This window comes from Solea solea, chromosome 19 (assembly GCF_958295425.1).
Source record: "Solea solea chromosome 19, fSolSol10.1, whole genome shotgun sequence".
Taxonomy (NCBI): Eukaryota; Metazoa; Chordata; class Actinopteri; order Pleuronectiformes; family Soleidae; genus Solea; species Solea solea.
This window is the reverse complement of record NC_081152.1, coordinates 12,136,633-12,151,838: the sequence shown is the minus strand read 5'-3', so window position 1 is coordinate 12,151,838 and position 15,206 is coordinate 12,136,633. Positions and strand designations below refer to the sequence as shown.

Sequence of the window (15,206 nt, the reverse complement as noted above, 5' to 3'; positions counted from 1 at the left end):
GAAAATCTCTATACAGACCATTACCAACTCATCTTATGATTTTATTTAGTTTAGATAAATAAAGTTCATCTCGTTAGAGGAAATGAAGTGGAGTAAAAGTACACAATTTATTCAGGAAATGTAGTGGAGTTAAAGTTGCTAGAAATATAAATAAATACAAATAAAAATATGGAAAGTATGGATTTGTGAATTTTGTACTTAAGTGCAGTAACAAAGTATTAGTATTTCGTTACATTACAACACTGGTTAGGGGTAATTGTTATGCGGCCTCTAGGGCAGTTTGATTCCACCATAATGTATTTTCTGGTTATAACTATGATAACATATGTAATATATATAATATATGTCCATCTTATTGCAGGAGACATTATTTCTATAGCCCTGGATAAATTTAATCACATGGGAGACTTGAATCAAGGCATAAAGTCACATAATCCCTCTATGTAGATTAACACTATTGTAGGTGGAGGTGAGGAGGTGCCGTTTATCAACATTACTAGTGCATTGAAACCGACTCTGACGAGTTATTTAGTTTATTACATCTGCCATGTCTATAATCAAAAGAGGCCTGTGCTGTGATTTAAGTCCAATGTATGCCTAATCTTTTGATACACAATTATACAAGGAATCATAAACATACAATTTCAGTTCAACAGTAAGGATGTAATACAAAGGGAGGGAGAGTAGATTGGAAAAGAGAAGAAGTAATGGATGATTAAATCCTGAAGAAGGCAGTGATGCAATTTAGGCCAGCTGTGATAAAACACCACTACCCACCAACCAAACCCTCAGAGGCCTATTGGATTTGTTTCCTGTATATATCAGGGGTGTATATTTGGGCAGACCATAAAATGACTTTGAAGTGGTGTTGCGTTGTCCCCTCTGTTTATGCATCAGTAGAAAATGATGGCAGATCAGATCATTTTCAACGTGCCTCCTCCTGCTTTTACTAGTCTGGAAGTAATACACAAATACAAAGCAATATTTAGTGCAGTGCTAACATTTTTTTGTTGGTGGCATTTACTCCCCTTTATATATAATTTTTTAAAGCCCCCTCACTCTAGTTATCCTGGAATGACAGCATATGAGAGTGACTAGATTGAAAAGAGAAGAGGTGTATGATTAAATCCAGAAGACGTTAGTAATACAACACTAGCAGCCAACCAACCAATCAACAAACCAACCAACCAACCAACCAAGACCTTAGAGGCTTATTGGGCTTATTTACCCTATATAACAGGCTGTGTTTTGGGGCTGGCAGAAGAAAGTATGAATGTAACACTGTCAACCAACCAATTAACAACCACCCAACCAACCAACCAATTAACCAACCAAGACCATAGTGGCCTATTGGGCTTATTTACTGTATATAACTTGCTGCATTTTAGGGCCGGCAGAAAAAGGTATTAATGCAACACTATCAACCAAACAATTAACCAAAACCAAACAACCAACCAATCTACCAAGACCTAAGCGGTCTATTGGGCTTATTTACTGTATATAACAGGTTGTGTTTTATAAACAGCAATCACCACTTTAAAATAGCTTCTACTGCTCCATGAAGAGAAAGAAATTATACTGTTCTCAGACATGCCAGTTAAATGGCAAGTGTTCCGTACAAAAGGCCTTGAGACAGGGTACAGTATGTTGGTTTTGCGCTATTACATTAAAAGGCGAGCTGTGCCTTTAACTGCGAGCTGTGTTCGCTCAAACGATGTTTCGCGAGATTTGCTTGGCGCCGCGACCTCATGTGAGACACCTCCTGCGCGAGCCACTCTCCGACGTTACCTCTGCAGAGGAAAACGCAATGGATCCCTGAACATTATTTTTTTGTTTTGATTTAAAACTTCCACCTCCTTTCAGTCGCGGTGAACTGTATTCGCGTCCCGAAAGCTGCTTTATCTGACATTTGTTTAAGGCGTAACAGGGCGGTGCAGCAGCGATGTGGATCCAGGTTCGCACTATAGACGGGAAGGAGACTCGAACCGTGGAGGATCTTTCTAGATTGACCAAAATTGAGTCTTTACGGTTGAAAATACAGGAAATCTTCAATGTGAGCCCACAGCAGCAGCGCCTCTTCTACCGGGGGAAGCAGGTAAAGCACATATGTGTGTCACCACGTTTTGCACCAGGCGGTTTTCGGTGCTTTGGCAGGTTTTGGTACCTGGTGGAGAGTGAGTGGTCCTCTCCGGTGTTTTAGCCCGTTTCGGACCCAAACGAGCTTCCTGTTTTGATAGGAATTTACTCACAGTTGTTGCGTAAGAGCCCGGGCTAAGCTGTGTGCCCGACCCCCCGTAAATAAGAACTGTGATATGACATGAATATAGATTCTTATATAGCATGTGTACATTTGTTTGGCTCGGTGCATGCAACAAATGTCTCGCGCGCGTAGACATGTTTGTTTACATTGGCGCGACAGAGAGAGGAGAACATCGCCCTCTGTTTCCACATGTACATTGAAGTAGTGCAGCGCAAACAAAACAAGACCCCAATAACGCACGATTGTGATCATGTCAAACCCAATTGAATGCACTTGCAACAGCCAGACTACTCGGAAATCTGTTGAACAATATATATATATATTAAATTAAATAATATTTAGTAAATGTACACGTATGTACCTACAGTTGAAGTAGCTGTATTGGCATTCGCGAAATGTCTATTGTCGAATTCATTGTGCTCTTTAACAAGTATATCACATTTTTTATGATATATACATATATATATATATATATATATATATATATATATACATATATATATATATATTAGTCATATTATACATACATTGATCATAAAGAGATGTGTCCCTTCAGCCACTGAAGCACACGAGTTAACACTGTGAACAAAAATAAAGAACAAAGGCAAAACTAGATCTACAGCAACAAATCAAAACAAAAATAAGACACAGCTAACTCTTTGCAGATATAAATGAATAAATACGTCTATAATACTGTACATGCAACAAAGAAGGGTCTCACTTCCTTCTCCTTTTTTGAGCTCACCTATTAATCCTGTTACAAGGTTTGTGTCAATATTTGTCCTTGAAAATCCGTTCAATGACAAATATTTCTTACACATGCATTTTTATTATTTCAGACATATAGAGACATTATGTCTCCCCAGCCAAAGCACTCACTTTAGTAAGTGTAAAAAAAACAAAGAACAAAAGACAAAACATAGGCCAGCAGCAACGAAACAAAACAAAACAAAAAAAGTATGTATTCTTCCTCAGGAATTTCTATGTATAATGCTTGAATATGTATTTTACACTGTGTGGCTCAGAGCTGGACTGAGCCCACGAGGGAAGGGTTATGTGTATGTGGTGTGTTATGATGATGTTAATGGTAATTTGAAGGAGGAGGTGGAGGAGGAGACTTGTGGCTCCACGTGCCCTGACATCTTAATGAAAGTGAAGTTGTGTTTACACCTTTGTGACACAACAATATTCGCACATTGCACAGGAGGTAGAGGAGAGCTTTCTGCTATACAGATGATTCAGTTGTGCACCCATGTTACTCATGTATCCCCAAACTCTCAGCCTTTACTGAGCTCGGTATCACTGTGGTTTGCGTATTGTATTCAATATGTGGTCATAGTTCAATTCTAGCCTTCTCTACTTACTTACACGGTAATAAATCAGTAATTTATTGTAAATATACATTAAGTACAGCCTACAGTAATAAGGTACTCTGATTCCATGCTGGAAATAAGTATTTGTTTCTCTTAACTACATCTTGTACCTGACTACATCAACAAAGCAGCCTGTAGTTTACATTTTTCTTGACGTTACCACAGAGTTGTTTTAAGATATGGTAATATGTAGGTGAAAATTCAAAAAAATAAATTGGTATAGTGTGGCAAACATAACCACTTTTAGGCATTGTTTCGAATATTGCTGTAATTATTGATATCACTGTAATCCATTAATAACATTTGCATTGCTACTGATATGTTTATTCAGTGTTTTGTGATTTTGAGACATTTTGTGACATTTCATTATTGTTCTTTGCTACGCCACAACATTTACATCAGAGTTTGTATAACAATATTTTTGGGTACTGGTACAAAATACCACTGGATTTCGGGGAGTAAACTCATGCATCAAAGCTTATCACCAAAATGATGTTCAAATCTCAGATTATTTCAGATGAATGAAGATTGCTCCTGAGTGAAAGTTGGAAGAAACCACTTCACTGTGGTTTAAACTTCTTTGTGGGCAGAAAACAACCAAAACCTTTTTAGAAATCTGAGGTAGTGCTCCAAAGTGGGTGTTATGCACAATGCATAGACATTATTATATGTCACCCTTTTCTATAGCAATCAAAGGAAGTAGCATTGTTATTATTCTACATATTGTTTTTGTAAGTAAAGTTTAACGTTTAAAACATCTGGCTGGAATATTTAGTCTCTGCTGTGGTGGGTGTTAATTCCAGAAACTGTAAAATCACTTGGCGTTAGAAATGTGATGATTCATATCTTATTGTTAACAGATGTTGGTGTACTTTTTCTTCTCTTCTACATAGTGTTGTAAAAATGTCTTTTAAATGTCAGCAGGTGTAAAAAAAAAAACAACAACAAAAAACTATGATGTGTCTGTCATGGTTGGTTGATGGTTGCATGACGCATGCAGCTGCAAAGCCTGTTGTTTTACTTTTTAGAAAACTACTACCCAGAAACTACTTTTGTAAGATGCTGAAAATGCATTTCCCATACTTTTAGATGTATTGGAGTAATATGTGATGTGGAAAATATTACATAGACCTACCAGATATTCTTCTGTCAGTAATAAACACAAGATGTTCAGTCCCTACAGGACACTGGCAAAATTATTTATCGTGTATTTCAGCAAAACATTCCAAAGCTGATATTAACACCCTATAACAGAAAAAGTAGCCCCCCCCCCCCCCATGAAGCAAATGGCCTACATGATGTGTTGATCTAGGTATTTATACGTATGTCAGACAGTGGTATAGGCCAAGAAATTCCTTTATTATCTGTAATCTGCATTCTCAAATTGTCTTACCCACTTTCTCATATGTAATTAAATGATAATTAAGTGAATTTGTGCTCATTTAGTAGTTTTGTGTGCTGTAGTGTGTTCTGCAAAAAGATACAGATACAAAGATACCTTCATAACATAAGGTAAAAGGCACTAGACACCCCCCCACTTTAAAAAAGAACTTGAACTACCCCTTTAAATTCAAGAACGTAGTCAACAAATTGACATGTGCTTTATTAACAATTAAAAGTCTGTTGTGCTGGAACGGTCGGCGTTGTGGCAGCAAAGGCTAATGTCATGCAGTGGATCCTGTGTTTCCCTCATTTCACCGGGAAATGCACAGGATGGGTTGATTAGGGGATTTCCATGAGTTAAATAATAGAAGGAATGAGCCAGTGACACGCAGAGTGCTCTAGCTACTGCCCTTGCATGCACGCAGTCTTGCCAGCGCTCTGCTAGGCTTTTGACTTGTAGCAGAATAACTCAGTCTAATTCCTTTTCAAAATGGCGGCTTGTTTTTCCCCCTCAAGCTCACTGCGCACACTGCCTCACCAGTTCAAACTCATGCTTGCCCTTGAGTGGGAAGGGTCTCAAGCCAACAGCCACACAAGTTTTTTTTTTTTTTTTTGTCTTTGTTTTTTGAAAGGGGGTTTTCATTTTTGCTCGTGCACTCCTCATTGTGTCTCTCTTTCACTTTGAGCGTCTCATATCACTCGCATTCATGAGCAGGCTCACACACACCTTCCACTGTCCGTGAGGCCTTCTCCCCGCAGCACTCACACTCACTCGTAGTGTCGACTTCTCATTTACTAATTGATAAAAAACACAAAAAAAAATGGTTCGGCTTGTTCATGAGATGGCTGTAGTCCACTGAGGCATCAACATGTTTCAGGTTTAAATAGTTGATCTGTGTCCTTCAAGAAAAAGAAAGAAATGAGCTGTTGCCTATTGTTGGGCCATAGGAAAGCTTTTCTGGTTTGGCCCCTTTTGCACAGATAGTCGCCGTGACCTAGATATCGGCGCACTTTGAATATACATGCATTGATGTGGAGGCTGCTCGATTGATGGGATTTCTTTGTGCATTGCTAAGCTTTAGATTTTCGTAGGCAATTTCAGGGGGAAGCAGATTTAGCTGCAGCCATGCATGTACGCGGGGCCAGGCACACCCTTTTTCTTTCCCGACAGATAGGCTGGACAAAGAGCAAAGACAATGAGGCATTAAACCTACAACTGCAGGCTTTTCTAACACTCCCACATATTTTCATAGTTTAGCTACTCCTTGTTGCATTGGGTTTCTTAGCGGTCAAATGTCCTGTCGCTAAAATGTCACCTCAAATCTGCATTGTTAAATGGTATGGCTCTCTTGTTGTTTATTTGAGGTCATATTACCAAAGGAGTTTTCACTGTACTACACAATTACACCTGCAATTGTTCTATATTTTTTGTTTTGTTTGTTTTTTTTGTCCTCTCAGAAACCGGGCACATGTTCATGTATAAGAATAAAAAAAAAAAAGCACAGTCTGTGATTAACATGGAGACGGACAGGTCAATACGTAAGGAAACGTATTTAATCAGGTCACAGCCTGATAACTTGGTCTCTTTCAAAGTTGTTACACAACTACATTAAATTGAGTCAGGGAATGTCGTTCAAAGCAGAGGAAAAGTAATTTATGTCTTTATGGTTCCACAAGTGGACTATACGTCTCTGCACAGATAACATGCTCTTTTATGGGCAATGGTTAAACTTAAGACGAAGATGAAGTCGACAAGAACAACAAAACAACCTTTTTTTTTTAACTTTAAGGTGATTTGTGCTAATTAATCGTGGACATCGACGGGAAAAGACTGAATGACTGTGGGCAGATAAAAGATGGAGGTTCGGAAGCTGGCAGACACACAGGCACATCCCATGTCATTGTTTTTGGCAATATGACCTATTTTTCAGCTCTTTGCTGAAAGACTGCATGGGCGTAGGCGAAGGAAAGGGTGAGGAAGAAATCGCGTAGGAGTTTGAGGTTTGGATGGCCTTCCTAACCAAAGAGGCTAATGTCTGCCTCGGTATGAAATCTCTCCACCAGCCATGTGGACTGACTTGTGTCTCCCACCTTTTAAACCTCTTTTTGACGACTAGGCTGATATTAAATGGACCATTGATTTGAATTCAGCTTATCACCTAGCGTTCCATCATGGCTGTCAGGCCACAGTTGCCAAGTTATGGTTGCTGAGTGACTTAAATTTCACAAAGATGTTTGCATTAAGATTGAAATAAGATTTAAATTTGGATGCTCAGTGACGGCGTGTTGACGCATTGATTGTATGGAAAGTTTCTGCTTTATGGTAGCTACAATTGGCTGCATTTGGACACAATAAAAAAGGTTCTATGAAAAATAGGATCTGACGCAGAGAAAAATGACAAGATGGGTCAAGTCTGGATGTTGAGTATTTTTGAACAGCAGCCACAGGTCTGTTTCTTGCCTTTGTACTTTGGTGTTAAAAATGAGACGTTTATCTCGGAACCTGTGAAAATACAAAGGCGAAATAAGCCCCGTTGAGATGTTAATTGTATTCCTCACACACACACGTTGCCACGCTGAGGATTTTTGACTCCAATTTTTTTTTTCATGCCTTCTGACAAATCTTCAATACGAATGTCCCTGCTTTGTGTAAAGCTTTGTTATGACGTGCTCAGGTATGAAGTTTCCCTTTAGAGCAGTGAACGTCATTACACTGAGTCACAAAATGAAGATGCATCAGAAAAAACAAAAATGCATTCAAAAAAAAAATGCTGCTGCATTATTTATGATGGAGAAAATATCATGTCTTTGATGATATAGTTGATATTTGTCTTACACAGCAGAGACAGTCAGGATGCTGGAATTGTATGAAGCAGTTTTCCAATCACTGCCATTTTAGATGGCGCTGGTTATGGCTGAATTCATGGCTGCGATGTCTCGCAGCCGGAGACTCTGGCGGTAATGTAGTCAGTGTTCCTGTAAGCAGGTACAACCAACGCAGAGAAATTGATGAGGTTTGGTGGGGTGTGTGAAACTCAGTGTTTTGTTTTTTTTAAATCTTAATGTCTGAATGTCAACGTTACGGCTGCCTACTCTTGGCCGACAGAGAGCGAAGGGTAGACAATTACTGAGACCAAATCGAAGACGGGCTTAGGCGTGGAGAAATAAAAATGCAGGGACAGACCGCCACTGGAAGACAGACAGGAAGCAGCCACTGTATGGCCGTGTTTGCACCACTGCTCCTCTGATCTAAATTTCATGAGACTATTAAAAACAGGGAGGCATGGGGAAAATTGCACTTGCTTCCTCTACCGCTCTCCTGTCTCGCCTCCAACTGCTCTCCTTCTCGCTGTCAAATAACGGAGAAGAGGGGAGGAGAGCGAGAGCGGCGGCCATGCTTGTCTCCACAGCACAATGGGCTTGCGGGTTTGAGGGCTGAAATGAATAGCTGGTGTCTGTAATGAGTTTGCGTGTCTGCCATAGGCTCCATTCCTGAGGCGGTAGCAGTACGGTATACTTAACAGAAGATTGCTTGTGGTGGTGTAAGAGTAGGTATGGGTTTCTAATGGGCCCTCGTCTCTCTTTTTCACGGAGAGCCTGTGTTTTCTGAGGGAACCATTTTCTGATGCATGCGTACGTACGCTACGGTGCCTGAAATGTTATTTGCTGCTGATGGTGCGGCAGTGGGTTCGTTTCCACAGAGATTGTACACACGATCCAGGTTCATGAGGTTGGGTGGGGGGGTGTGGGGGTAGTGAGGGGATGTGCTCCTTCGGTTGTCATGGCAACCCAGTCATTTCTTCTCCCCATCTCCTATCACTTAAATTCATGCATTCCGATCCTTTTTTTTTTTTTTAATTAAATTTGCTTTTATTTCTCGTAGAAAACTAGTGGAGGACGTAAGTGAGCAGAGATGTCGTCCGGCCTCATTTGTTATACTGGATATGTAAACAAATAATTATCTGGTTAATTAATATTTGTAACAGTTAGAGTCATCAATGTGATGTTTTTTCTACAGCTGATCGACCTTGGTAAAATGCCTAATTGTGATTTTTACTTTTTAATCCTAGCTTTAAGTCAGGTCAATATATACTCTCATCTGGATGGAAAACAAGAAGTATTGCCACATGAGATACCATTAAAATATGAAATACTATTTTCAGGGAGTTATACATTGATCCCCACTTTATGTATTACATTTGTTTAAACTGGCATAGAACATAGAACAATAAAAAAATAGAATGATCGAATTAAATACAGCTATTATTTAATTTATGAAAGCATTTGCTCCAAACTGCAATTTTAATTTGAAATCTTTTAATTGCTCAGTCTAATTGTGGAGTTATTTAACCAGTAGCTCAGCACTGGCTCATTTCAGAGCGGAGAACAGATGTTGTTGCCGGAGACTCTGAGGCAACATCTTTAAACACCACTGGTGCATTTAAAAACGGGAAGATTTACCCAAGTGCTGTGCACATGTGCGCAATGAAATGTCTCGTGCACAAACAATACAGTTCTTTTTTTTTTTTCTTCCCCCCTCTGTGCTGCGTGTTGTTTCTGTATAACGCTTTCTTTGTTTGTCCTTGACACGCAGCCTCATCTAGTTGTGCGGTGTTGCTTGTGGAAATGAAAACTGTTATCACTTAGAGGAAATACATATTTTGGCCCTTGGTCAAGCTAGAAATCCTCATTCCCTTTGTTTTTTTATTTTAAAATGTAGGATCAAAGAAGAAGTTACAGTGAGCTGCATCTTTTTTTAATCAACTTAAGGCCTTAATTAAATGATTTATCTGATGTTATTTGTCGTTGCTTACATGGTTGTCCAGTTGCATGTATGGTGCTGTTAACTGACCCTGTCACAGTAATATAAAAGATTAAATAAATCTGACTTAAGTATATTTTTTATTTTCGTTTTAGATGGAAGATGGACAGACACTGTTTGACTACAACGTGGGCCTTAATGACATCGTTCAGCTGCTGATTCGCTCTCAGACCGACCCACCGGACAGCCCCTCCACCAAGGACTCCTCGGGTGTCGCCTGCAGTTCGACTCCCCCCGCCGAGTCCAAGTCGGAAAGCCATAACACCCCAGCTCCCATCTCTCCGGACGACATGGAAACCAACGCCAGTAAAGACAATGACAGCAGCAGCACCAACACCAGCACTGTTCATGCAACCAAGCCAGACACCAGCGCTACCAGTAACTCAAGCAGTACCAAAAATGGGTTCAAGTCCTCCAGTACGGCGTTGGACATGCAGCCTCCCGTGTCCAGCAGAAACACACTCATTGACCCGGGAATCGGCGTGTTCATGGTGAGGACGTGAGAATAAATCTCGGGGAGCATTTAGATGATTACATGTGGAAATGGTTGATCAGGCTCTTAGCGGAATTGCTGAGAATTTAATGACCTATGGTGAGCAGGGCACTGCGGCCCGCATTTTCATTTGTCACCCGAACAAACAAAGCGTGTCCCATACTTCGCTGCTGTTAAAAGCCCCAAACAACCTTGTAAATTTGAAGTCGACGTAATGTCAGTATTTAATCCTCAGTAGTACAATGAAATAAGGAGGGTACGTGCTTTTGCACAGTGTGTTTTGTTCTTTAATACGCCTCTCTAGAATTGAATTCACTGATATAGTACTGGTGTCATTACCAATAGAGGAAGCACAAATATGAATATATGACTTTTGTTTCCTTTGTGCGTCTTGCATTCCTTTATACTTTGTATTATGCTGCAGGACCTTGCACTGTTTAGATAGTATGTTTCTAGCAACAATAATTAGAACCCACTTGTATTTATGTGTGCCCTTGCGTGATAATTCATGCGTCGCTGCACTTCTCTGGCTTTTTACGCTCTCTGTTGCTGAATTCCATATATTTATAAGGATTATTAGCTGCTTCTTTTCCCACACATGAAACATGTCTCTAAAATGTCCCCGTCACTGACCAAATTACAGATTATAAACAAACTTGAGTTATAAATGTGAGAGTCTACCCTGCTCCATTGTGTTTACTGATCTTTGCTGGCTGGCCGAGCCACACGTCTGAGAATTACATGTGTAGGACGGATCTCTTTTTGTTGCCAAAAGCCGAGTCTGGTATTCAACGAGATGGGTAACGTAACTTTAAATAGATGAGGTGGAAATTGTGCAGCTTCGTTGGACACTGAGTTTAAGTGTTCATTGGCAAAAGTTCATGGGTGTAGTCGTAGGGATCAATTTGCAGACTTTAAACTTGCTTAAGAAAGGAAGTTGTAGTGTTATCAATACACACAACAAACAGCTTTCTTTAAATTCTGCTAAGTTGGAATGTATTTTGTCTGTATCATACTTGGATTGAAAGCATGTGTCGCAAACACATAGAAAGGTGCTGGTGTTTTCCATTAAATAACAGAAGGGTTAAGAAGAGACCAGGTGTTATTTTTGTCTTTGTGTCTCCTCTTCAGATTAACGAGCTGGTGGACTGCAGAGACGTCAGCATCGGTGCCTGGTTTGAGGCCTGCATCGAAAATGTGACAAAGCCTCCCAAAGGACAGATAACACCCACCAAGGGCAAGGTGGGCCGGCCTTCAAAAAGGACTAATGGAAAACTGGAGGCTGAACAGGGACAGGCCCACAGCCAGGGCCAAAACACAGACAGTAACAGGAATAACGTTGTGTTAAACTCGGACAGTAATGGAGCCTCCACCTCCCAGACAGACTCCACAGCTGCTTCAGAGAGCAAGGAGAGAGAAGACGACGTAATATACCACATTAAATACGACGAGTAAGTGGTGCCGCGCTGTTGCTGCCGCAGTCTCAGTGTGGCAGCTTTTTGGTCTCCTCAACCGAAATCGTTCTAGATGGTGAACTGCTGATTGTGCGGATTGTAATTCACGGTGCTGCACCGCCAAATAAAATGGCGCGTGTGGTGTTTTACAGCACAACAGAAAATCTTGAAGACGTGTTTGTTCATGCTGCGGTTTTGTGGCATTCTAGATAAAAAAAAAAAAAAAAAGTCCACCGGATCTAATTTGTGTGCGTGTGCGCACATATGTGTCCTACTAGAGGCTGCAAGCATCCCGGCGAGTGGTTTGGTGCATTGGGAATTGAAGCCTCTGCTTTCTCCTGGCAGTCCCGGGGAACGGATAGAGGGGGTTTGTGTAGTCGATGCTACACAATTTGGACTCGATGTCTCGCACTCCCGCTTTTCCAGCAAATTCATTCAGAAGCTGACGTTGCCATGGTAACCCATGAGTTCTCGGGAGCATTACTTCTTTGCTTGCCTCCTCAAGCTTTGCCTGTAATTGCTGTGAACACACCGCTAGTGGGACAGACCCTCTTCCCTGCGTCTATCCTGACGTGTGTGTGTGTTTGTTTCCGTCATGGGATGATCTGTGTGTTTTTTTTTTTTAATGCCATTCCCATTTGACATTACTCACTCATCCAAGGCATGTTTTTGCAGCCACAGTCCAATAACACACACTGTGTGTGACCCCCTATTTTTCTTTCTTTCTTTCTTTCTTTAAATTCAGTGATTTTAATTATTCACCTTCCTGCCTTTTTATTCAGATTACTCATCCTTCTTTTTTTTCACAGTCAAGACAGAGAAGTGACAGAAACCCAGACATCACAGTCATACATCTCCTACCGTCTCCTCCCCAATAATAAATCCGATTTGGTGCCACTAAATCTCCACGGCAGCAAACTACGGAGCTTTCCTATTTAATGACGGCTTGCTAAACTTATTCATATAGCTTTCAGTAGCGTTCTCTGTCCTGAGCGTCATGGAGAGAAAGTATCCTAGACGGCTTTTCCGCAGAATCTAATGAGCTACTAAATCAAAGGGAGTGATATGTTTGGTGAATCTCCTCTGACAGCAGTGTGTGTGTGTGTGTGTGTTCTCCTGTGTATGTGTGTCTTTTTGAGGACCAGAAAAAACTTATTCCATATGGAATGAGGACATTTTAGGAAAGTGAGGACATTTAGGCTGTTCCTCACATTGTGTCACCCCTTTTAAAATGGCATTTTTCAGGGTTAAGACCTGGTTTTAGGGTTTGTATGATACAACTTAAAACTATTATATAAAATGATATATATTTATTTGGGACACTTTCTCGGGCCCCTTAGTGGCCCCTAAGGGTCTAAGTAGTGTTCGAGTTTGCTTACTCTGGTCCTGCTATCAAGTAAGCTGGTTTACTGTCATGTGGAAGATAAGCAACGGCTTCGTTATATTGTATATAAGTGTCTCTCTGATTGTAAAAGGAGAAGAAAATACTATTATAAATGATCCTTGAGCTGTAATCTAAAATTTGTGTTTTGTGAAGGCTTTGCTCTTCAAAAGGAACTTAAATTGTGTCTTTTAATGAGCGAGAATCTGAAGCTGTGTGGCAGTTGACCTGCCATTATCTGAGCACTGCTGCTGGCTCGGAGTTGCAGAGAGGGCTTTATTTGCTGCAGTTCAGAGAGAATGAACCATTGCTGAACTAAAATATTCCATTCTCTTTCCTGCTTCTGGATGTGATTTGAGAAATTTTGTGAAAATGAATATGTAATGTACAAGGATTTCGGAGGAACAGGGAGTTTGAGATCAGAGCAACAGAGTAAAAAATCAAATTTGTCATGTTACTAAACTATCAACTCATTTTAAGATTGAAATTATAAGATGATTGCAAAACAAGAACCGGAACTTAAAGCTTCCTTTTGTTGCTTCAATTAAGCACAAAACAAAGGAGAAGAAAGACCGCAGTCACTTTCCTTTGCTGCCGAGAAGCAATTATATTCAGATGACTTTTTTTTTTTTTTTTTTTTAGGTGTCAGAGTATTTCTTACTCAGCTGCTTATCAGTAAATTAAGGATTTCTCATTTTCTCAGTTCTCTTTCTCTGTCTTCACAGGGACCACAGCAGCAGACACAAAGCACTAATGATGGCTTCATAACAGAGGAGACTCTCAAGAGCCCCTCTGCTGTTAAGTCAATTTCACAGCAGATTCTACACACACACATATATATATATATATATTTTTTTTTTCAATTTTCATTTTAACTGACTAGACGTGTTGATATGATTTTGGTTTCCTCTTTTCATTTTGTGCACTAAAGTATTTCTGCCTCACTCGACAACTCCAGGGAAAGTTACTTTGCAACGTGAAAGTTTGGGTCTCGCCCGTGTGACAGCAGCGCAGGCACATATTCAGGTTAACTCCATGTGGATTTTCACTACTGATAATGCAAATGTTGGAATTTAAATGTGCAGTCTCTTGAGTTTTAGGTTCAAGGTTTTGTTTTGATATCAGTGCGCACTAGACAGTCTGAGGTTGTGTGGTCTTACACTCTTGAGACTGCTCTCCGTGTTCACCCCCCCTCCCCCCCCCGCCCGTTCATGCCGAGTCCCATTGTGCACCGCAGGTTGATATTCCTCCGCTGTGATTGTTTCTGTGTGTGTGTTTTTGTTGCGTGTATTAACCTCCCCCCACACCCCCACCCAATCCTACATCCCTGTCCCTGCGCTACCCAAAACTGCAGTAATCCCTTGGGCCTAAAAAGAGGAAATCCCTGCACTGTGCCCGGGCCTCCTCTTCTTGACTGTAACGGCTCTTACAGTCTGCTTCAGTAGCCTCTCTCCAGAGTCCTGCCACTTTATAATAGCTTAAAAATGCACATTACTCCTGTCAGTAATGAGGCTAAGCATATGTACATGTTCTGAGTAGGGAAAGATTTTTTGGGTCATGTTTAACTTTATAAAAGTAAAACCGAGGTCGGGCTGAGCTTTTTGCTCCGAACACGTTCTCTGTGTACTTGCCCCTTCAATTCCCACTGTGTGAGAAGAGCGAGTGTGAGGCTGTTGTGCAGTAAAGATATTTCTCAACTCAGGAGAAACTGAGGTTGGGAAGCACAATTTTTCAAAAATACTACCCCTATCCTAGTAATACAAAGCTAAATGCAAATTGGTGAAGTATTCCTTTAAATGTGTGTAGTCACTCATTGTTCATCCATATTAAGCATCATTCTAGCAATTGGCAGACGGGCAAGCAAATAACCTCACAAGTCGACATTTAACACATCTTCAGGTCGTCTTCTCAGAGAGGAGGAACTCCTTAAGTCGTATATAATGTGCTACTTGTTTTCAAGAAGGTCGTTCAACCCTTTCACCAACAGAAGCGAGAAGGCATGTGTTTCATTTGTGCAAACAAGTGTGAAAAAGACACTTT

General features: G+C 40.5%; 1 protein-coding gene across 1 annotated transcript in view; it reads left to right on the top strand.

The window, feature by feature from the left end:
* The first annotated feature begins 1,744 nt into the window (after positions 1-1,744).
* Positions 1,745-15,206, top strand: part of LOC131446145 (E3 ubiquitin-protein ligase UHRF2-like) — a 32,894-nt gene continuing 19,432 nt past the window's right edge. The window contains exons 1-3 of the mRNA XM_058617182.1: positions 1,745-2,095; positions 9,934-10,329; positions 11,463-11,782. Of these exons, the coding sequence (XP_058473165.1) occupies positions 1,943-2,095; positions 9,934-10,329; positions 11,463-11,782 (869 nt within the window). The 5' untranslated portion in view covers positions 1,745-1,942. The remainder of the gene's footprint in view (positions 2,096-9,933; positions 10,330-11,462; positions 11,783-15,206) is intronic.